This window comes from Musa acuminata, chromosome BXJ2-4, assembly GCF_036884655.1.
Source record: "Musa acuminata AAA Group cultivar baxijiao chromosome BXJ2-4, Cavendish_Baxijiao_AAA, whole genome shotgun sequence".
Taxonomy (NCBI): Eukaryota; Viridiplantae; Streptophyta; class Magnoliopsida; order Zingiberales; family Musaceae; genus Musa; species Musa acuminata.
The window spans coordinates 39125512-39149335 of NC_088341.1; the positions used below are offsets into that span (position 1 = coordinate 39125512).

Genomic DNA, 23824 nt, shown 5'->3' on the forward strand with positions numbered 1-23824 from the left:
ATGGCAGCCGTAGCGGCCCGCTCCCCCTCGCCACCGGCATTGCTGATCTCCGTCGTCGTCCTCCTCCTTCTTTCGACTGCCGATCTCGCTTTCTCCTTGGTCGCACCGTCGAGCTCGCCCTCGCCGGTTGCCGGAGGGCCCGTCCAGTCGCCTCCCGCACCCTCGCCGGATTCTATTCCGTCTCTCTCGCCGTCCCCCGAGAACCCACTCCCCCCTCTGGCGCCGCCATCGGAGGTGTCCTCGCCTGCCCCTACCCCTACCCCGTCCGCGACGCCGCGCCCAGCGCCGGTGCCGAGCAACGAGGAGATCCGATCCGGGGAGGATGCCGACCAAGCTGGCGAGGACGTAGGAGGGGGAGGGATGAGCGGGGGAAAGAAGGCGGGGATCGCGGTGGGTGTGATAATGGCGGCAGCGGTGCTGGCGGCGGGGGTGGTGCTGTGCAAGAAGCGGCAGGAGAACACCCGGCGGTCCAGGTACGGTTATGCAACCCAAAGGGACATGCTTTGAGATTGATAAATTCATTGATTGATGGCGATCACGAGTACATTACGAGCATTTGGGAGAAGAAATAGAGATAAATTTGATTCCTTTTTTTTTTTTGTTTCTTAGCTATACCAATGATTGATCTCTTTGTTAGCCTTTTTGATCTATTTCATAGTCGCCATATAGACATCGTGTGATTTAGTCTTTGATCATTGACTTTATTAAATATGATCTGAGCCATATAATTGTTTGTAAAGATTGCATTTTGAGATGGAATTAGCAGCATAAATCTTTCATATTCCAACAAATGAGGCTCAACAAATTTGGCAGAGAATTATATCACCCGGATTGCATCAAAGTACAATAACAACAACATGAATCTTTTATTTGAGATCAGCTACATTAATCTTTTATTATAGTATAATGTTTAAAATATTTCAATCTTTATTTATAATTTTTATTAAATTTTTAGAGATTTAAAAAAATATAAAAAATGCATGAACAACAAAGTAAAGATCATAATTCAATCTATAAATTCCAAAATGTGATGCTAAAGACCATAAAAGAATGGTGGTAGCAAGTTGTATTATAGTATAATGTTGACGTGAACTCATTTACACTATAAATAAATAAGATAATTGATTTATTAAGTTATTGATTTTAAATTGATTTATCAATCTCCCAGTCTAAGTCTTGTTCACTTTTAATGTTGGAGTAAATTGGGATGTTACTTGCACTTGGTGATAATTATTATTTGTACATTCATATGCATCTTACTAATATATATATATATATATATATATATATATATATATATATATATATATATATATATATATATATATATATATATTTGGATGATTCACATTCACATTCACGAGCTACAAATGACCAGAGAGAGAATATTTTTTGAACTCTTAGTTCTTGAACCCTTTAAATCCCTCAACCTGGCAATACCAATTTAGGCATCACAGGATTGGTCGATATGTAAATATGTCAATACGAAAGATAAATAACCAAAGTGGTGTTTGTGACATGGTCTTGGTGTCGAGATAATTTAAATGTCAGAACGAGAATTACATGCTTCAAATATTTTATTTTATTTTTTAAAAATGTGTGTGTTTTTAATGATAATATTCTGTAATAACCTTTTTGATTGAATATGGTGACAACAATTCAAAAGGCTAGAGAGAGAGAAAGGGATTCAACAGCATCATTTGATCTATCTAACCATATTAAGAAACTAGAGAATCTTACAGCAAATTTCTTTCTCAAATGATATCAGAGCAAACAATTACCATAGCTTTTAGGATAATTATTAGAGACTTATATCACACATTAACTTGTCTACTCTTCAACTTTTCTCCATAAATATAAGCATAAAAAATATTATAAATTTTTTTTATGTTAAGATTTAAATCAAATATCATTAGATTGGTTTTACGATACATATCTTTTGATGTCATATAAAAGGATATTTGTATGATCTACAAAGGTATTATCTTTAGATCCAAAATCATTAGTAATCTATAATGACAACTAGACTTTTCTTTTTTATTCCTATCTTTATAGATCACTTAATCGATGGATTAGAGAGGTTGAGAGAGAAAATATAATCTTTCGATTGAATCCTCTATGATATGCATTATTCAACCTCTAAAGAGTCAATATCTATCATCAGAATCCAATTAGTTCTATTATATATCTTATCTAATTATAAAGGGTCTAACAAACAAACGTTTTTGTTTATCGAAAGCATATATAAAGCTGTTGAGGAAGTACGTTATAAAAGAAACCAAGCAAAAATACACACCGAAGCGTATGCTTTAAGAAACAGTTGCTTTTTACTACGGTGATTATTGTGAAATGGAATTAATTTGGTATGTTTGTGAGACGATACAAAAGCTGTTTGGGTATGCAGCAACCCATACAAACTTGGAAATAATGGGCTTACTAGGATTATACGAAGGCCTTCTTCGATAAAGAGAAGAGAAATAGTCTCTGAAAATAGACGAATTAATCTTTTAACTTCAATTTTAATCTTGTAGATTGGATAGGAACAGGTTTTGTTACAACATAATCATGTCTGAAACCAGATGTTATCAGAATACCACAAACTAGTTTATTTATCAGCTAAAATGTTCAATAAGAGTAGGTTTACTTCTTCTATTTTCTAATAATTAAAGGCTCAACCAGGAGGAACAAAAGTAGCATTTATGAGATGCTAAAAATTCTCATGCAACTGTCAAACCTTAATTAATTGAGGTGATTTTTTTTTGAGAAAACTCCAAGTTTTAGGGTTTTTTTTTTTCCATACAGCATTCCTCATTTCCAAAATGCTCAAAGAGAGCCACTATTTTAAAAAAAATATATCCTCATTAAAACTAACAATTTTTCCATCGAAACCTAAAGGGATTAAATCGATCGACCTGGTTCGATGTTAAACCAAATCGATTACGGTGCGTGCTTTTTTGTTACTAAACTAAAAATATTGTAATTCGGTTCCATTTAATTTAAATTATTATAAATATTAGCTATTAATATTATCATATTTATTAAAATTTCATGAAATATTTTAGGGGTTTCAAATATGTACTCTTATTTATTTGAAAATAAAAATATAAAAAAAACTTGACTTCTACGTAAAACACCATAAATGAGGAATAATAACTCAAAATACATTATTGCATATTATTTTCTTATACTTAGTGGGGTTTCAAATAGACATTGTTACTGATTTAGAGCTAAGAAAAAAATATTATAACTAGATCGGGTGGCTTTCAGGAAAAATCCAAAAATTAAGTATTTCTTTTTTCAATAATTCATCCAATTAATTATACGCTATTTCACTAAAAAGACAATCCGATATAAAATGATCTGATAGAATGTAAGATGTGAGAGATTATTCGAACTCGATCACGCAACTCGCAGAAAGACAAACTTATGACGACAACTAAAATTCACCTTCTACGAGTACTACTGACGCAATGACAACTCAATCAACCTACTGAAATAAATAGACCCGAACTCCAATGTTAAATCACTATCCGTCTTTTAGAGACCTTTCACTTCCGTAAGTATGTCCACCTCCATGCATGACGCAACCTCCATTATCGGAATCACCTCCCTTCGTCCGTCGGTCACGCCAATGTGATATCTCATATGTATTCTATATGAACATATATTATACAATGTGAGGGCCAAACCATGGAGACTAAAATTGGGCGTATCTTCCTCGCTTTTGCGTCAATAGTCGCATCATTCCCATACTATATATTCTGCAAGAATCGTGTGCCTAACTCGGTGGGGTCGTAGTTATATGAAGAATGTTTCGAATCAATCAACCAATCAATCAAAAAGCTACGCCTGTCTCGTCTACCACCGGCAGCATGGGCCGTCCGATCTTAAGAAACCAAAGAATTAGATCACCAACCGTGTCCGGTGACACGGGGGGCCGTGCGACCTAAAGCACGGGACTCGTATTAATATTCTTCTGCATGCAGCACCGCGTTCCCCACTGCGTTGGGTCATGTTGGGACGGAGATATGTTATCCTTGGCACTCGGATGCAGAAAGGAAATAGGCAATTTGATGAGCACCACCGTCTTTTATGATCAGTGCTGGACTCACGTCGGCAGTGATATCTGATGTTTTGAGCCCAGAAAACTTCATCTTTGATGGATTGTGGTAGGAGGTGAGGGACGTATTTGTGTAGCAATCTCTGAACACCGGTGCAGTAACAATGTGGAGTTATGGCTATTCCCTTTGTGTTGTTACCTGTCACTTCTTCTACGACCACCATAAATCTGTGTAATTCTCGGAGTTAGAATGTACAGGCTGCCTCATAAATTCTTTGCATGTCAGGCCCCACCCCTCACACCAAACGTCAAGCTCTTTCTTCTGTAGGATTCCAGCCATAGGCACCAAAACTTCCTTCTTGGACAGTCCAACATCATCATGCGTTCTTTACATTTCCCTTGCATTTTCTCGTCTGTTTCAAGGAAGGGGCCACTTATACCCATATTATTTATTAGAGGCAAGTGCTCCTCCACCTCTGTCTGTTTCCTATCTGAGTTGCCTTCACCACCATCATAAGCTCCTTTGTTCTTATATCGACTCTCAAACTTGTGGTTGGACAAGGAAAAACTCTTTTGTTCTTCCATCGGTTAAACCTACTTGTCTGCCTTTTTTCTCCTTCTCGAGACTCAAACGCTGCACAGTCCTTAATCTAGCTTAAATCAGCTCATGAGGTTTTGTACTTTGCCTCAGCTTCCATTCACAATAGATTCGTCACGAGACGAACACGCTGCTATGTATGAATCGCTCTTAATCTAAATTCCTCGCTCGTGTGGTCTCCAAAGAAATACTTTATCCACCAACTCGAGGAACCTGCACCGCATTAAGCAGGGACTATTGGATGATGACCCGAGCATTAGCTGAAGGCTCCCCAGTCAATCATTACAGGAAGGATTATGATGGCTGATGACATTGTACTTAAAGCATTATGTTCTCGTAGCCATGTACATTAATGAACGATCCTTATTTTCATTCTACGAACGGAGTCGTAAGCTACTGTTGTCGTAAGCCCATTGCTTTTCTGGCTTTGTAGCCGTATACGACCTTGGCATTTTTGTCTGCACATTCCTACAGCGTGTAGAAAAGACACAGACAGTGGTGGTAATTATTATTGGCATTATTACTACGATGCAATAAATGAGAGAAAGTGGGCAACCTCGAAAGCCACGGGATCGAAGGAGGATTACATTAAGTAATCCAGAGAAAGTTTGTATATACTTACTAGAAGATTTAAGTAAAACCCAAATTTGATTTAGTTGATTGAAAATACCTTAGCTTGATCGCTTGAAATTTAAAGCAAACACATGCATTCATTCATTCATAATTGAAAGAAGCAGCTGATGTCTTTACCCGTTCCAATATCACTATTAGAGTACTCTTAATCACTTTGATCAATTCTTATATTTTAGACAGTATATTTTATTGAAGAGTGATGGGATCATATTTAACATTGAACCAACCCATTATGTATGTATATATGTATATATGTATAATAAATATGTGTGCCGACAGCTACAAGATGTGGTAGAAAGAAATTATTTTAATTGTTGTTTATTAATATTCTAATCTAACTGTATAGAGAAATGAAATCGGATATTGTTTTCCAACCAAACGTACGTGTGGGAGATGCAGGCCGTTGGATCACGGAGTAACGAGGGCCCCACTCTTCGATCACTCGCCGCAACGGTCTTCGTGGTTACCGTGTCGTCGCGGGTCACAGTCGACGCCACCACCTCGCCTCCTCCCATTCCAATCCCAAACGCTTTGGCCCCACCGTCATTTATTAAGCAGGTTCGCATAATATATAATACAAGGCTGCAGAATGGAGTGGCCTCGCAATTAACGACGCACACGAGCAGGGAGTTAAGGATGTGTCTCGGAATATATATGTGTTTTCTCATGAATTAACACGCAAAAAAAAAAAGAAAAAAAGGAAAAAAATGGTGTTTCTCGTTATCGTCTTACTTTTACGTCCCTTGGAACCGTCGTCGCGTGATTCTCTTTCCTCCGCTTCTTCGCGACCAAACACACAGCCGGAGGGAGGGATTAGATGAGATCGCGGCATCGGAAGGGAAGATTTGAAGGGTTAACACGAAAAAAAGAGAGAGAAAGCGACCCCTTAATCAGTGATTGGTGGAGAGCGAGGGAGGCATTAAAAAAGTCACATCGGTTATAGAGCGACTAGCGCAAGACATGCTCTGAAACCACCTGTGTCCTTTTGTTCCCCTACTTCCCCTCCTCCATTACCCACGACTTTCTCCTCCCCACCCCCTTCCTCCTCTCCCTTCTTTCTTGGCGTGCTCTGTGAAAAAGGGCGGAGGAAGAAGCTAAAAGCAGAGGAGCCAACGCCGCTCCTGCCATTGATAACACCTCCATCCATCCATCCGTCCATCCATCATTCGAAGACACAAAAGCCAAGAGAGAAAACGAGGAAGAGGAGGAGATAGCAGGCCGTTTACCCCTCTGCCTTTTAGATAGGAAGAATCCAGTTTGGTAGTTGCGGAACTCTCCCCCTTCCCCTGTTTAGCCTCCTATAATTATGTCTTCCTCCTCCCTTTGACCCCTTCTGTATATGCACAAAGCTCTTCCCCCCCCAGCGCCCCTCGCCCTGCGCTGTCGTCCCGACACCACGACGATGAGACGGGCTGAATAGACAAGGCCCGAGGGATGCAGAGAGGTGACGGGATGGCTGCAGCTGAGGAGATGATGGTGACCGTGCGCCAGGGGAAGAAGAAGGGCAGCGGAGAGATGAAGGAAGATGACAAGGAGGAGGAGGAAGAGGCGAATCCGAGCGTCGATGCCGACAAGCTTAGCTACGAGATTTTTTCCATCTTGGAGAGCAAATTCCTCTTTGGCTATGAGGATCAGAAGCTTTGGCTCACTAAGGAGCCTCCCTTGCCCGTCTCCGATCCCGGCACGACTGCGGCTGTGGCGACGCCCTCCGTCAAGACTCAGAGGGGCAAGGTCCGCGTACTCTGCATCGACGGCGGTGGCGGCGGCGGCATGCGGGGCGTCCTCCCCGGTAAAGCCCTCGCGTACCTCGAGCAGGCCCTCAGGTCTAGGTCCGGCGATCCCGACGCCCGGATCTCCGACTACTTCGACGTCGCCGCCGGCACCGGCATCGGAGGCGTCTTCGCTGCCATGCTCTTCGCCACCCGCGACGGCTCCCGCCCACTGTTCCACGCCGATGACACCTGGCGCTTCCTTGTCGACCACGGTGAACTCCTCTTCCGAAAAGCGTCCTCTTCCTCCTCTTCGTCATCGTCCTCCCCCGCCTTCTTCCGCCGCGTCTTCCGAGGCGGGGTTGGCGGAGGAACCGCTGCGGCCACGGCGGCGATGGAGAAGGTCATGAAGGAGGCGTTCGGGGAGAGACTCACTCTGCGGGACACGGTGAAGCCGGTGCTGATCCCGTGCCACGACCTTCGCAGTTCGGCGCCGTTCGTCTTCTCGCGCGCCGACGCTTTGGAGAGCGAGAGCTTCGACTTCCGGCTGTGGGAGGTGTGCCGGGCAACATGGGCGGAGCCGGGTCGGTTCGAGCCAGCTGAAATACTGTCGGTGGACCGTGCCACCGTCTGCGTCGGCATCGACGGCGGGCTAGCGATGAGCAATCCGGCGGCGGCGGCCATCACCCACGTCCTCCACAACAAGCAGGAGTTCCCCTTCGTCCGCGGCGTCGAGGACCTGATGGTCCTCTCCCTCGGCTGCGGAGCGACCGGCGCTGCAACCGTCGTGCCGGAGGCAGACCAGCGCAGGCTCCGGCGATGGGGCGCCAAGGAGTGGACCCGGCCGGTAGCCCGGATCGCCGCCGACGGAGCCGCCGACCTGGTGGACCAAGCCGTGGCGATGGCCTTCGGTCAGTGCCGGAGCTCCAACTACGTGCGTGTCCAGGTAACTCCCCTCGCACCCAGTCTCACTTGTTGTTAACCTGCTCCCGCTCCCGGGTGCCTCTGTAGCAAACGTACACCTACAGAGGGTGATGGGGAATGAGGACCACGGTGTTAAGATGTTCCGAAGGTGCAGACTGGTCCGGCGTGGGGTCTCCCCGCGTTCATGGTTGCTTTGGGAATGCCCTGTTCTTCCTCGAATTAGAACTAAAATCTGATCTAAGGGGAAAAAACCGGATTCTCTTTATATATTTTTATCTCCTTATATACACATACATATCGGGTGTTTTGTGATTCTTGGTGGGAAGGGAGACGAGAATGCATTGTGATCAAAACTAGTTGTCCTCATATACTAGTACTAGCTGTCGATGGACGCCTCTGCCACATCTCTTGCTATGCTGCGTGATGGTGGTGGTGGTGGTGGTGAGCAGAGCAGCCTCCTGCTGCACTATTACTGTGGGATCACATGGGGAGAGAGAGAGAGCAATGACATTGCTAGAGCATTGGCTTTTAGTTTATGTTTCCCATCCCACAAACAGGGATTTGGGGGGGTCCCTGTCCCAGGCCCCTGCTCAGCCTTTCCCCTATTCTTTGTTTCAGGACATTGATCAGTTTAGCTCAGCAAAGTTACTCATGATGGTTTGCACCTTGAAAAGCTTAACCCTTTGTTCTTTAAATGACAGGAAACACCTGGTTATTACAGTTTAGCTAGAGAGCATAATTGACTTTTTCTTTAGTTTTGTTGAGATGCATTTGGTACTCAGGTGTATTTAGAGGCTATATAGCGTAAGCGAGTACACCCTACCTGCTTTGGTTTCAGTCAATCGTTCCCCTACTTTGTTGTCCTTCATAAGATGATTGTATTATAATAGCATAGCCTCTACCTTTTGCCCCGATGAAAGATCAGTGAAAAAACTGCATGCTTTCTGTTGATAAATATGTGAAGGCAGGCCGATAACTCATATGAAAGGTTTCAAATAGTGTTGAAGAAATTTATAGATACAACTAGGAAAGGTTTAAAGTGCCAATTCATTCGATAGGGCTCTCTCATTTTTCTCTCTTAGCTGATTTTTTTTATACTATGATGTGTATTTCTTTTATGACATTCTATGGTATTCTGGACATTAATTAGTTGTGTTTTGTTTTTTACCACAAGCATAGCCTTCAAGCATGGGGAGATGTGTTGTGGACGTGGATAGTGACCCAAGCCCAGCAAATGTAAAGGTCTTGTTGGAGGTAGCCGAAGAGATGTTAAAGCAGAAGAATGTAGAGTCAGTGCTATTTAGTGGGAAGAGGATCGGAGAGCAAACGAATATGGAGAAGTTGGATAGATTTGCAGGGGAGCTCGTGCTGGAGCACCAACAGAGGAGCTGCAGGATAGCTCCCACAGTTGCATTCAAGCAAGCAGCTTCCAGGTCCACGTAGACTTGTGATGGGGCTGCCCACAAGAACTAATCATCTTTTTTTCTCCTGTCATTTGCTGCTTCCAGATCCTGCTGGTTTTTTCATAGCAGAATAGCATTGATCTCTAAAAAAAAAATGAAGAAAATGCAAGGAAATTGTGGGATATTCCATTTGTTACGGTTAGGAAAGATACATTTGCAGGTTCTTCTCAAGAAATCCCTTTGTTTTCTCATTTTGTGATAATCGGTACAGTACTGCTTTGTTTCCAAGCCTAAAAAGAGAATTGTGAAGAAATTGCTTTTGTTTTAGACTTTCAGTTTCTCAAAGTTCATATTCTGTAAAAAAAATGCTCTCTGAGCTTTCTCCATTCAAGCTCTTGTAAACAAATAAATGAAAATTGCTCTATGGACTAATGTCATTTGGGTATTATCAAATATGTGTTACTGTTCTTTCTTTCACTTTGGTCTTCTTATTTAAGTGGAATCGTAACACTAACACCTAGTGGAGTAAACTGATAAAGAACAAGGTTGTTCATTCAATTACCTTTTGTATTTGCTTGTTATCTTAAAACTCTTTAGTCAATCTACCATACTACCTTTTCTTGATATTGATCTATTCCTTTGTAATAATAAAAGTTACCACACACATTCTAAGGAACTAGCTGTTTGTTAAATTGATAGTGTTTTTCATATGAAGGTTCTTTTTGAAACTGGGAGCTATCCATAGCCATGTTTTCTTCTATCAGCTGTGACAAAGTGGTCCATGAGCTGTGAACAAAGCTTCGCGCATTTAGGTATTCCTGGGGCTTTATTTTAAAATTTTTTTTTCCAGTCGACTGATTTCTTTGATTTTCTGATATAGCTCATCAATTCAAAAAGAAAAGTTTGCCAGGAGCAATCAGTGAATTAACATCAATGGATGACTGCTATTGATGGCTTATTTGCAAAATTCTAAGTTTGCTGTCACCTCACTTCAACTTTAGTTGGCAGGTTGATTAACTGATCTGCTTGCCACCAAGAACTAGATTCCTACTTTGGTAGAGAAAATCATCTTCCATTGGAAAGCTCATGATCGCTGAATGGTATGTCTTTCACATGCCAGGATGAAACTTACTACTTAGTGGTTTCATCTTGTTCAACTGTACTTGGTATGATTTTCTCCTAAGCAGACATGATCATGTATTCTAGAAAGCTGTGGGATCTTACAGAGCCTGTAGCTCAGCTTTTAATCCATTATTTGATGATTATGCCACTTTTCTGTTTGATGAATAATAAATTGCAAGTTTCTACAAGTTTCACTTAATAACATCTTCTCTTCCAGCCTGCAACTTCATTCGGTCTTGCAGAAACAACATATCCTTGAGGTGACAGTCGTTCTTTCTGTAGACACTTGAACAAGCTTTACCGATGCACTCTCCATATTTTGTTAGGTAAATCTTTTTTTCTCTCAGAAGCATCCGTATTTTGTAGGTTTCTTATGCATCATGTCATGAAGATCCAACAAAAAGATAGTAAGGAATGTTCTTGCGCATACTCCACTGTCAGAAGTGAAATGGTTTTTGTTCAAGTTATTCATTAAGCTTATTTGTCTGTTAATACTTCCTTGCATAACTTTGAGCAATGGTATTCAAGTATTGTTCATTTCTCCTTTGAAAAATTGGACTCCGACCTTGTTTTTTCTTACTCAAAATTTATGTAGATTATTGTGTTTAGGATGTGTTAAAGCTCAGTTGTCTAGCTTGACAAAGATTTATTGAGGATGACAGAAAGAGCCTTAGAAGCAACTATGACAACCAAATGAGAAAGGGACATCATGCCCTTCAACATGGTCGATTTTCCTTTTTTTTTTCTCTATATTTTCCATTAGAAAGATGAAAACCAAGTTAGAATTCCAAGGAGAGCAGGGTTTTTTTTCCCTGTAAAAGAAAGTAGAACTGTAAGGCTTTGGTTTTCACCCATAGCCTGTTATCTTTAATATTGAAGCCCCGAATAGAAGGATTTATAGAAGTCTGTGGTGTCATAGAAGATGTGGTAATACATTGAGAGAGTTCATGTGAAGGTTTGGTACCTGTTCTTTGGCAGTGACCTGTTGGTGACTTGTTTTCCAGTTTAAGGTTTCTTTGTCAATCAACTGATATTGGTCAATTAACCTGACGGCTGCTGACCTTTTCTCATTACGATTCATGGTACTTGTTACCAACCCATGTTGTTGAAACTATGAGTGTGTGGCAGCTTCCAAACTCTTGTGCTCATAATTCGTAAGAAGGAAATAAGATCACCTTTCATGTGGGAATAGCTGTAAATTCTTTGAAATATTTTGTATCAGCTGAGCATTTTGGAGGGAGTTCTAATGGGATTGTGTTCAGTCATATCTGGGTGAATTCAGATCTTACCTGACATTTTCAGGAATTTGGTTCACCACAATTCATCTTTAAGATTTCTATAATTTGAAAAAAAAGTCTTGACTTATGATGTGTAAATTGTATTTAAAATTATAAGTTCAAAGATTGAGAAAGGTGCATGCAACTTAAGTACCCAAAACAATGCAACTAAACAACTTTTTGAAGATCTCGTGGTAAGAGCCCTCGATTTCTCCTACTTGTTTGCTCGAGTTAATGGTTTATAAGACAACTTTAGAAGGTTTACGTAAGGGATGGCATTTGTGCTTAATCGTGATATGAGTTTGGTGGAGCTTCTCTTTCCCTATTCCTGAGAAATGAAAATATGGTACATTTGTCTGATATGAATAGATGAGGCTGTACATGGGGCTGTTCACTCTGAGATCAAATCTACGCAGAGGACCACGCTACAAGTATGTGTTGTGATAAAGTTAGATCCAGTGAGGTTGGTGACAGGTTGGTAGCTTGCATCCAAGTGGAGAAAAAGGATTGGGTTCTCACTCAAGCAAGGTTATTGCAGGCAGATGGTGAGGTTGTTGTTTGGCTTTGCTTGAACTTAGTTTAGAAAACATGAATACTATTATTCAAAATCCATGCAGGTGAAACTCCTAAAAAAAGGGATGGTCTAATATACAAAAAGTCCTGTCAATATAGAGTTTGGAAATGGTCAATGTATATTACTTTTTATTCCTTGTAGATAAAATTTTAGGGTTCTTGGTCCCAACCCCCAAAGAGAAAAAGGAAACATCAGTGTTAATGTGGATCTGCTTATAGCCTGTTGTTTTCTGAATGGTTTCTTCCCTCAAAAGTGTCAACCAAAGTTAATTCATGCAAGTTTTACTTGTTCTAGTTTAATCGTCAGTGCTAGTAGTTACTACATCTGGGGTTTTTGCAAAACCATGCCTTCCAATTTTAGGACTTGAAGAAAATTGACAGGTCTTCATAGATGAATGAGATTGCATAAAATTTTATAATTATTTTATAAACTACTGACTTCTTTTCTATATTGTTTATGCTGCCTCCTGATGAGGTTTTCATAGATGAATGAGATTACATAAAATTTTAGAATTATTTTGTAAACTACTGACTTCTTTTCTATATTGTTTATGCTGCTTCCTGATGAGGTCTTCATAGATGAATGAGATTGCATAAAATTTTAGAATTATTTTGTAAACTACTGACTTCTTTTCTATATTGTTTATGCTGCCTCCTGATGAGGTCTTCATAGATGAATGAGATTGCATAAAATTTTACGAGCAGGCAGGCCAGTTGCAGAATTTTCAGGTAAAATTATCCTTTCTTTCCTGTTTTTTTTTAACACAAGCATTGTCTAAAATGTTATTCCGCATCCAAATATATGAAACTGCTATATTTATGTTACATCATTTTCATGCTCATCCTCCGTTCTTTACTCATCAACTCTTTTGTTCTTCCCCACTAGAATTAGAAACTGATGCAGGAACCGAGAGGCAAAGAGAAGCCTGCAAACCAGCTTTTTCTGACATCAGTGGCAACAATGAATGATGAGGAGAAAAGAATATCACTAATGCTCCTCAAGTCCTTTCATCAAATCATGCTCGATTAGCTTCCCTCATTTGTCTCCACTCCTCAAGAAAGAAATGGGTACATGCTTTTAAGAACACACATTAGCTTCCCTCATTATGGGTTTGTCTGCTAGTTGTGCATGTAGGTGCCTTATCTGAAAAGAGGGGTTGGGGGGCTCCACAAGCATGCCTCAACTTTGAGATTTGTGCTGCCGTTTGGCTTTTCCTTTGTCTGTGAACACCAGGCTAAGAGTCTCGGTCGGCAAGTCTGACCGACCACTGGACTACTTGTGCAGCCTTTGTGGTGGGTTGCCAATTGTGGTTAGGGGCATTCAGAGTTTGCAGGACCAGCGAGGACTTTTTGTGTCCTGCTGCTGCCACTGAAACTTTCACCTTCGTCGAGTGAGAACATCCATCCTCCTCCTGCCTTTGTTACTGCAGCAGCTTTTTGAAGTAGAACCATTTCCTAGTTCTCATTGGTTCTCAACTCATCAAGTCTGCTCTGCTGCTGCTGCTGCTGCTGCTGGAATTCAATAATGAAAAATATATATTTAGGATAAATAACAATAATAACAAGGTTCTGACGGCATAGGAACCATTATATGGATATCCCTTATCATTATTAAGCTAGAATCTAAAAGATAATATTTACTTATTGTGAAGTTGTTTGATCCCAACAATTACAAAATGATTATTTACAAGGATCCTATTTATTTGGTTGAACGTGATTATTTTTTTCCCCAATTGAAAGTACAACGTTAATCGAGGAAAAAATATATTTATCCTCAGAGAACTTACCTAGACATTATTGTTATTTAATTTTCATTAGCTATCATAAGTCAACTATTACTTGAAAACTCTCATTTAAACTAATTTTATGTAAAAATAATCATCATGCCACAAATGTTAGAGGTGTATAAGTACTTTATATTTTTATATAAATTTTTAACTCAAGCAAAACTTTATTAGCCATGATTACAAAAATTTCAGTTGATGGATGTTAATGATTATATATATATATATATGTATATATATGTATATATATATATGTATATATATATGTATATATATATATATGTATATATATATATGTATATATATATATATGTATATATATATGTATATATATATATATGTATATATATATATACATATATATATATATATATACATATATATATATATATACATATATATATATATATACATATATATATATATATATATATATATATATATATATATATATACATATATATATATATACATATATATATATATATATATATATATATATATATATATATATTGTGTGTGTGTGTGTGTATAATCTTAATATTTGGAAGTATATATATTCGTAAGTATATATACTTACGAGGCATCTAAAAGATGCTATTTTGAATCAGTGAAGTCACGTGCTAGGCGCCTGGGCGAGCGCCTGGTAAGTGGGCCGGGCGGGCGGGCAATTACAACCGGGCGCGGCCCAGGCGCTCGCCTTGTCCTGATTCAAATCAGGCTGGGTCGAGCCTGGATCGAGTCAATTGCATTTGATTCTGGTTTGATTGAACCAGATGAAACAGTGTCAACACCCCCAACCCCCATCTCCCACCAAACCCCCACGAGTGCGGCGTTCTCCTCGGCCGTCTTCGTCTCCATCGGCGAACAGCGACGACGGCGTCTTCCTCCGACGGGCTCTACTTCTGGTGGCGGCGGTGCATCGAGACGCCTTCCCCCGGTAACTCCTCTCTCTCTCTCTCTCTCTCTCTGGCGGTGCAATGCCCCGTTTCTTTCCTCTACTCACTCGCAACACGCCCACCCTCCGTCTACTCGCTTGCTTTCTTTTTCTTCCCCGCGATGCAGCCCCCCTCCCCCCTTCTTCTCTATCGCAGCACACCCCCACCCCGGGAGGCGGCCCTCGCTCGCATCCTTGGGTCGGAGGCGTCTTGTTCCTGTTTTCCTCTCCCTTTCTCATAGCATCCTCTCTGCCTCTCTCTTTCACATGGCTTCTGTCTGCCTCTCCCTTCTTTCGACGACGATCTCCACCTCTCTCTTTCTTCCGGCACACCGCGCTCCTTTCCGCCTACTGTCATTCTAAGCCTTCGCCCTTGCCTTCCCCTGCCATCAGCCTCCTTCCCTTGCCTTCCCCTACTCTTAACCAACCTGCTCCTATTCTCGGTCCCCTCCCCTACAAAATTATTTTTTGTTTATAATAGTTAACTCTTATGGATGATAGTTTATTGAATAGCGTTAATTGCTTTATTTGTGACTGCTAGAATTTTGAATGGTTGATTTTGATGTCAATTTTGAATTGTAAATTTTTCCTATAATTTTGAATAATGTTAATTTTCACATTAATAATTCTTTTGTTTTGTTATTTTATTACTAGCACTTTAATATTTTGTAGACGGTTAAATGAATGTCATTTGATATTTAGTGGTGATAATTTGAATATGAAATTATATTGAACTCTTATTTTGTCTATTATATATATTTTTTATCATATTCATATTGGCGAGCGCCTTAAATGTTTTGGAACCTTGGCACCTTTTAGCGCCTAGCCCATTGTTTTAGATCTGTTTGATTGGGGAAGCAAAAGGGGTATAGTTGTTTGTAGCTTGATTCGGTTAGTAGCATTCTTTGATGATGAAGCAAGGAATGCTGTCATTGGAAATAAGCAAGGGATTAGTCAGTTTGGCTTGGTAGTGTGGCATTTGCAATGAGATTATGTTGACAATGTTTTACCTAATTAGTCTGGCAGTAGCTCTTTTTTTGTTTTTTAAGAGTCAGTAAAAGATTATCCTGAATGTTGTGCAAAATGGTCATATATTTGCTCAGTGGACGTGAAATGGCAGAGGTGAGGAATGATTTGATGAAAATGATATTTAAGGTAATGCAAAGGAAGCTACTGACATCATTAGTCGTTGACTTGGTGGCTTCAATCTGCCTTGCCTTGTTCATGATTCCTGTTCCTTAAGTTGCTCGTTGGCCACTTTATTTCTTTAATCAAATTGAAAATGCATATGCTGTCATCATTCAATTGATTTTATTAACAAGATCTGTTTTTACCAAAACATATAGTTTAATGATGATTGGCTGCCATCTTTTTAGAAAATTAAGGTATCTTAATGTAGTGTATCTTGGGTTGTATGAATCAGACTGATTTTAATATGTTTCTGTTGGTTGCAGTTTGTCTATAAGGGGACCTATACTGCAATACTAGATGGCACCACCTGCAAAAGGTATTTTTGTCTAGACTGGTTTTATTTTTGACTTGGTTTTCAGCATCTTCATATTTATTCAATATGGCAATTTACCCAAAAAAGTAGCCTCCCATTTTAAGTTTTTACCTGGCAGCGTCCCTTTTTGGCAAATTATCGTCCTGCTCGAGGATCATTAAAGCCTTCCTCCCAGCTGTCCGCCTTCAATTTCTCCCTATGTCCTCTTTCGGCAGAGGCCGAAGACCCAAGAAGAAGGTGTACCATCGTGTCCCTGAGCTCGATAAGTTTGTTGACCTCCAGAAGAAGCCCACCCTCCTCCTTCGTCTTCGTGCCATCATAGCAGCCTACAAGGATCGCTCTATCCTCCTTCGCAACCTCGAGAAGGAGGTTGGCTTCATCCAGAAATGGAACTTTCTCAACCTTATCCAGCGCCACCCCACCATCTTCAAGGTCTCTGGCGGTAGTGCCTCCCATGCCCCCATCTCCGTTCGACTCACCGACAAAGCCGAGAGGGTCTCTGTTGAGGAGGCCCGTGCGAGAGAGCTAATGGAGCCTATCATTGTGACGAACCTTAGGAAGTTGTTGATGATGTCGTTGGATTGCCAAATTCGCTTGGAGAAGATCGAGCTCATTGAGTCAGAGCTCGGTTTGCCCCCAGATTTCAAGTATTGCTTGATTCCCAAGTATCCGGAGTTCTTCTCGGTGCGAAAGGTTAATGGAATAGACTATCTTTGTCTTGAGACATGGGATTCTTCATTGGCGGTCACTGCTCGTGAGGAAAAATTGGATCTTGGACATGCTCCGATCAGGACCAAAGAGATCCCTAGAGATGGTAATATTATGGGGCCATTTGCTTTTAGATTGAAGTTTCCAGCTGGTTTTCGGCCTAACAAGCATTACCTCGAGGAAGTGGTGAAATGGCAGAAGATGGAATTTCCTTCACCTTATCTGAGTGGAAGGAGTGTTCAACCAGCCACACCACAAGCGAGGAAGCGGGCAGTCGCCATACTGCATGAGCTTCTTAGTTTGACGATGGAGAAGCGATTGACATCTGATAAACTTGATGCTTTTCATAATGAGTATCAGTTGCCCTGCAGGCTGCTGCTTTGCTTGGTTAAGAATCATGGGATCTTTTATATCACAAATAAGGGTGCTCGTAGCACTGTCTTTCTCAAGGAAGCTTATGATGGATGTACTCTTATTGATAAATGTCCTCTATTGAAATTCAATGATAGTTTTGTGGCACTCATTGGAAGGGCTTGTCTTGATCTGAATAATGCAGTGGCAGCATGATATATATTCAAATGCTTCTCTGGTGTAATGCTATTCTAGTATTCTGAGCCTAATATTTCTTCAAAAAAAAGGGAACTTGTACATGTGAGTTATTTCGGTTGAATTCTGTTATACTTGTAAATCTGAACAAAATAGTTGAATCCTAATGTTTAATGGCACCTCCAAGATAACATTCAAGCAAAGCAACATGTTCTGATGAATAGTACAGACACAATCCTAAATGATGAATTTTGTGTTGTAGTAAGAGTGGATAGATGATTAGGATATGTGATTTGACATTGTTAAGCAACATGTGTAATGGTTTGACATTGCTATGTGTATCAATTGTTCCTGTGTGTCAATAAACATTTTTGTTATGATATTTTCTGACATTGATTAGTAGTTTATATATATGTTTGATACTCTTAATATATTTGTTTGCACTTGGTAAATGTGGGTTATCAAACGTGTTTGATGCTGTGTAAATTTTATGTGTCGAGCTTCGTAGGATTGGTGCTTGATAGTCTTATCTGAATTTGTTATACTATATTTCTATGACTTTAGGAACATATATATTGAAAATTGATACGATTTCAGCATGAATAAGCAAATGAGTGTAATGGAATTCATTTGAGCTGTTAGGGTATAAGCAATAATACTTCATGGTGGGCAATGAATTTGGATGGAACCTAAAACACTTTTTGGTGTCCATTATTAGTTGGCAAGTTGAGGTCAGATAATTTGTTCCCTTCCTTTTGTTATAGTTAAGGTTTTCTTCCTAAAGCATCAGGTGGGCATGATGGTTTTCAAATTTTACATTTCTACTGATAATGGTCACTGCTAAAGTCTTTGAAAGTATGCTAACATTCAGTTTTCTAAAGGGTGTAATTTGACCCATTATTGTGTATGATTATTCTGCTCTCTTCATTCCAGGAAGTGGACATGCTTGAACTGTCTAAGCTACTTTTCTATTTTCGGTTGAAGACATCTGTGAGTTATAATTGTGTTCTTATGTATTTTACAATATACTTTTTTTTGTATATCAAGAAATGTGGTAATGGCTATTAATCCATTCTGGGAGTTGCTCTGTCTTTGTGGCCTCAAATAGTTGGGTTTGGTTTAGGGCATTATTATGAGTTGATTATTTTTATGCAATTAGATTTACTGCTGCGTCATTCTTAAAGATAAATGCCAGAAATTCGTAGCATAGATGTAGTTCGTACCACTGTCAATGGTAGTACATGGAATCATGTTCAGCCTGTAGTCATTTCAGTATGTTGCCGGTGCTTGCATTATCTTCATGAAAAAATGCTTGTAACAATAAAATCGCTGAGCGAGTGTTGTGGATGTCTTTGGTTATTCAATGCGGGATTCTGATTGTTTAATCCTAGATTTATTTAGCAACTGTCGTGAATTGTATGTTTTCTTTATACATTCAGTAGATAATAAATTAAATTATTGAGCAGAAGATTCAGTTTGACTTGATCATTGGATATTCATGAATTTGAAAGATCAGTGGTTTGAAGTAAAAGCTCCTGATTTCTCCCTTGTGTTATGTATGTTCTGAAACTTCACTAAATTGATGTAAGTTCCAGCTAATTACCGTCATAGATAAGCAGTTGGTATTTTGTAGTGCCTGTTGTCAAGATATTGTCTGGTACAACTATTTTATATTGTCACTTTGAAGAATCAAGAAAGAGGTCAGAAACACTAAATTTATTTTCTGTCAATTTTCTGATACCACTATTTTTGTTATTTCTTTGAAGCATCAAGAAAGGGATTAGAAACACTGCCTTTACAAGTCTTTGTTTTAGTCAGAGACTGAACAGTTATTTATGGGTTCTCAAGTAGTATCCTGTTGTCTTTTATTTATACCGATTGTTGCTGCGTTAGCTTTTGTTAATTTGTGCCTCAATCTACTGGCAGCTTCCCCCGAGAAGAAGACTGATGGCAAAACACAGGCATTGGTGGTTGGAAGAAGATTAGGACCTCTGTTACTTTTTCACTGACAGAGGTGAGAGAGCCCAAGTATCCGAGAATTAGTGCCCCACCATGAAACAAGCTTGATCACTATCAACCGAGATTGCAATGAAAAAGACGGAAGACAACAACACACCAGCTGTGAAGGAGATGTATGACATCCAGCCAGCCAAAGAAAGTGAATACTTTGATGAGGTCAGTGTAGGTTTTCTTCTGCATGAGCTGCTGCTACACGCATTTATAGTTTCATTAAACACATTTATATTTTTGTTATTTGATGTGCTGATGTAGTGAGTAATAGACTCTGGTTGTTCGCCGTCCTAGAATTCTTATTTAGACAGTTCATATCATCAGTATATAATGTTTTGATGTAAGATTTTAATTCTTTTATGTTTTAACATTAGCATATTGTTCTTTAGAGCTAAGGTTAAAAATAAAAAATAAAAAATATTTCCGTGACTCTACCACTCTATCAATTCTGTTCCACTTAATTTTTTCTTTATGATTATATATATTTACAGTTAAGAAATGAGAAATCGCATGATTATAATACATGTTGCAAATAAAGTAGACATCATCTAAGACAACCATCAACTTGATTCTGTATAGTGAAGCTGCATTTGGAATCTAAATCTATAAGGGATTTTGGCTTGTATTATTTTTATTTTTTATTTTTTTAAAAACAGTTCAATTATCTTATTTGAAGCATTTTTCTTCTTTTATCCGAACACAGGGCAGGAATTTTGTGGTATCATCAAAAGCTCGTTTCTTGGTCCTTCAATATTAAAGACATGAACTGTGAGTCGTATCATCCATGACACCTTTGGATCGCCAGAACATATGACGTCACGGTGAGAGAGAAAAATCTTACAAACAATTCTTCTCTCTAGAAAAGAGAAGAAGATGACAACTAGAAGGGTAACATTCTATAGAAAAGATAAAGCTATAAATTATAAAATTCTTATCACAATAGCTATAAATTATATATATTTAATCATTAAGTAGACTACTTTTCTAAAAGACTTAGATTAAGCTTCTTTTTTTTTTTCATGCCTGGGTATAAATTTTATAAACTTAATTAAAATGCATTGAGCTTCGTTAATGATACTATGTAGCTTTTTTATTAATGGTGATAGTGGCAGATCAAATAGTTCTCGACATATTCGACATAAAAAAAATTAATTTATTTTTTAAATTACATTATCTATAAACATTTTGGTAGTATTTTTAGGATCTTTCATAAATTCTATACTTTATTCTAGTATTTTAAAAAAGTTTTTAATTTACATTATTAAGATAGAATATAACATATATTATAATTCAATAAATCTACATTCCATATAATGATTCAAAATAAAAAAAATTTTACCGAAGTCTTCATCATTCGATCACTCAATAATAGGATCTTTCCCTTGATACCTCGTCCTCACTCTTCTCATGGTTGTACTTGTTAGGATCGAGAGCACTAAGAGGGGGGGTGAATTAGTGCAGCGGATATCTTTTAGCGATTAAAAACAAAAGCTGCGTTCGTTCGATAAAAATCAGTTTTGAAGCAAAAGCCGACTCAAAGATAACTTATGACTAAGTGCAGTTTACGTCTAAACGTAGTTTACGTCTAAACACAATTTACGTTTAAATGCAGTTTGCGTCTAAATGCAGTTTTACGTCTAAACGCAGATTTACGTCTAAACGCATATTTACGTCTAAACACAGATTTACGTCCAAACTCAGTTTACGTCTAAAACGCAGTTTTACGTTTAAACGTAGTTTACGTCTAAACGCAGTTTTACGTCTAAAATGCAGATTTACGTCTAAACGCAGATTTACGTCTAAACGCAGATTTACGTCTAAACGCAGTTTGCGTCTAAGCGCAGTTTGCGTCTAAACACAGTTTGCGTCTAAGCGCAGTTTACGTCTAAACGCAGCTTACGTCTAAACGCAGTTTGCGTCTAAGCGCAGTTTACGTCTAAACGCAGTTTGCGTCTAAACGCAGTTTGCGTCTAAACGCAGATGACAGTTTGCAGTTCTAAATGAAATCAAGACGTAAACGTAAACTGCACAGAACCTTGTTCGTAAAAGCGCAGAAGACAGTTTGCAGTTGTAAATGAAATCAAGACGTGAACGTAAACTGCACAGAACCTTGTCCGTAAAAAAGGCGCAGAAGATAGTTTGCAGTTGTAAGTGAAATCAAGACGTAAACGTAAACTGCACAGAACTCATTCGTAAAAGCGCAGAGAGACAGTTTGCAGTTTGTAGATGGAATCAAGACGTAAACGTAAACTGCACAGAATTCGTTCGTAAAAGCGCAGAGAGCAGTTTGCAGTTTGTAAATGGAATTAAGATGTGAACGTAAACTGCACAGAACTCGTTCGTAAAAGCACAGAGAGCAGTAGCTATGTAGGAGGTTTGCAGTAATGATAAAGTGCTCAAAATAAACGCAAACCAGAGATTTAGAGTGGTTCGGTCAGTCTTGACCTACTCCACTTTTGGCTTCCTCCACCGGCGAGGTCACCGACGTCAACTAGGAGCCTTCCTTCAATAGGCGAAGGCCAACTACCCTCTTACAGATTCACTCCTTTTGACGGGCTCAGGAGACAACCCTTACAAATGTTTTCTCTCCTCTCTTTACAACTCAAACTTGAAGAACAGAAGGAGGAGGAAAACTAGCAGTTTTGAGCTCTAAGAACCACTGAAAAGATCAAGATTTCGGCTTGAGTTCTTGCTCTTTCAGTGCTGAATGGGTGGGGTATTTATAGGCCCCAACCCAGTTCAAATTTGGAGCTCAAAACGATCAAATCCCGGAATTCCGGGATCAGGCGGTTGCACCTCCTGACTGGAGAGGTTGCACCGCCTGGCAGAGCTCGAAGACTGAGCTCAGGCGGTGCCACCTCTTGACAGAGGCGGTTGTACCTCTCTGCCAGAGCTCGAAGACTGAGCTCAGGCGGTGCCACCTCTCTGTCAGGGAGGTTGCACCGCCCAGCTCAGGCGGTGCCACCTCCCGGCTGGGGCGGTTGCGCCTCCCAGCCTCGTTGGAAGACTTAGCCTGGGCGGTGCTACCTCCTGGCTGGGGCGGTGCCACCTCTTTCACTATTTCAGCTCACTTGGTTTGGCTCCAAACTTGGCCCAAACCAGTCCGAACTTGGGCCTAATTGGCCCCTACTTGGGTTATAGGATTAACACCTAATCCTAACCCTAATTAATGTGCTAACTATGATTTTAAAGACATTTTCTAAGCTATTACAAAGTCCGCAAGTCAAGACTTCTTCTAGCGAGCTTTCGACGAGCTTCTTCGGCAAGCTCCGATCTTTCTCGGCGAGCTCCGCGAACTTCCAACGAACCTTCCGGCGAGCTTCCGAAAATCCTTCGGCAAGCTCCCAACTCATTCTCGGCTAGTTCCGGTAGCATTCCCGATGAACCTTCGGACTTCCGTCGAACTCTCGAACTTGCAACAAATCCTTCGCGCTTGACTCCGACACTTTGTTTCGCTTTATGTCTTCATCGTTATCATAGTTAATCCTGCACAATTAAAGCAAAACTTCGATCGAGACAATTAATCCTAAGCAATTAACCAAGTTGTCCGGCATGTCATTGGTCCCTCGACGCTTCGTCTGATTCTTCGGCGCATCGTCCTCTCCTGCGGCCTATTGCCCAATCGGCCAGTTGACTTCACAACTCCGATATCCTTGGCACAATACCCGCTCTTCTTGGCCCGATGCCCGAGTCCACGACCCGAAGCCTTCTGTCGATACGTCGACCGATCCACCGGCCCGACGTCCAATCTTCTGACATGTTCCTCCGGCACAACATGATGTTCCTGCTTTAATTGTCTCATCCTGATCAAAGCATCCTGCGTCACTCAAAACGCAGATTAAATCATAAACATATATCAAGTAGTTTCATCATCAAAATACGAGATTCAACAATCTCCCCCTTTTTGATGATGACAACTACTTGATGACGGAGTTAAACTTAACTCCCGGAGTTTAAACAAACTCCCCCTATCAATATGCCATATTGATAGAACCTTGAATTCAAACTGAATTCAAGTCATTGCAATATTCATCAT

At 40.0% G+C, this 23824-nt stretch overlaps 3 protein-coding genes across 3 annotated transcripts; all 3 read left to right on the forward strand.

Annotated features, from left to right (window-relative positions):
* LOC103983146 (vegetative cell wall protein gp1-like) lies at positions 1-507 on the forward strand. The gene has a single exon (XM_009400320.3). The coding sequence runs from the start codon at positions 1-3 to the stop codon at positions 505-507; it is 507 nt and encodes a 168-aa protein (XP_009398595.2).
* Positions 508-6259: 5752 nt separating this feature from the next.
* LOC135610797 (patatin-like protein 6) lies at positions 6260-9804 on the forward strand. The gene is made up of 2 exons (XM_065105747.1): positions 6260-7946; positions 9104-9804. The coding sequence occupies exons 1-2, from the start codon at positions 6726-6728 to the stop codon at positions 9365-9367; spliced, it is 1485 nt and encodes a 494-aa protein (XP_064961819.1). The 5' UTR covers positions 6260-6725; the 3' UTR covers positions 9368-9804.
* Positions 9805-14883: 5079 nt separating this feature from the next.
* Positions 14884-17827, forward strand: LOC135610798 (protein WHAT'S THIS FACTOR 1 homolog, chloroplastic-like). Its single transcript, XM_065105748.1, has 3 exons — positions 14884-15023; positions 16475-16527; positions 16643-17827. Exons 2-3 carry the CDS (start codon positions 16509-16511, stop codon positions 17797-17799), a joined length of 1176 nt encoding a protein of 391 aa, XP_064961820.1. The 5' UTR covers positions 14884-15023; positions 16475-16508; the 3' UTR covers positions 17800-17827.
* The last annotated feature ends 5997 nt before the right edge of the window (positions 17828-23824 follow it).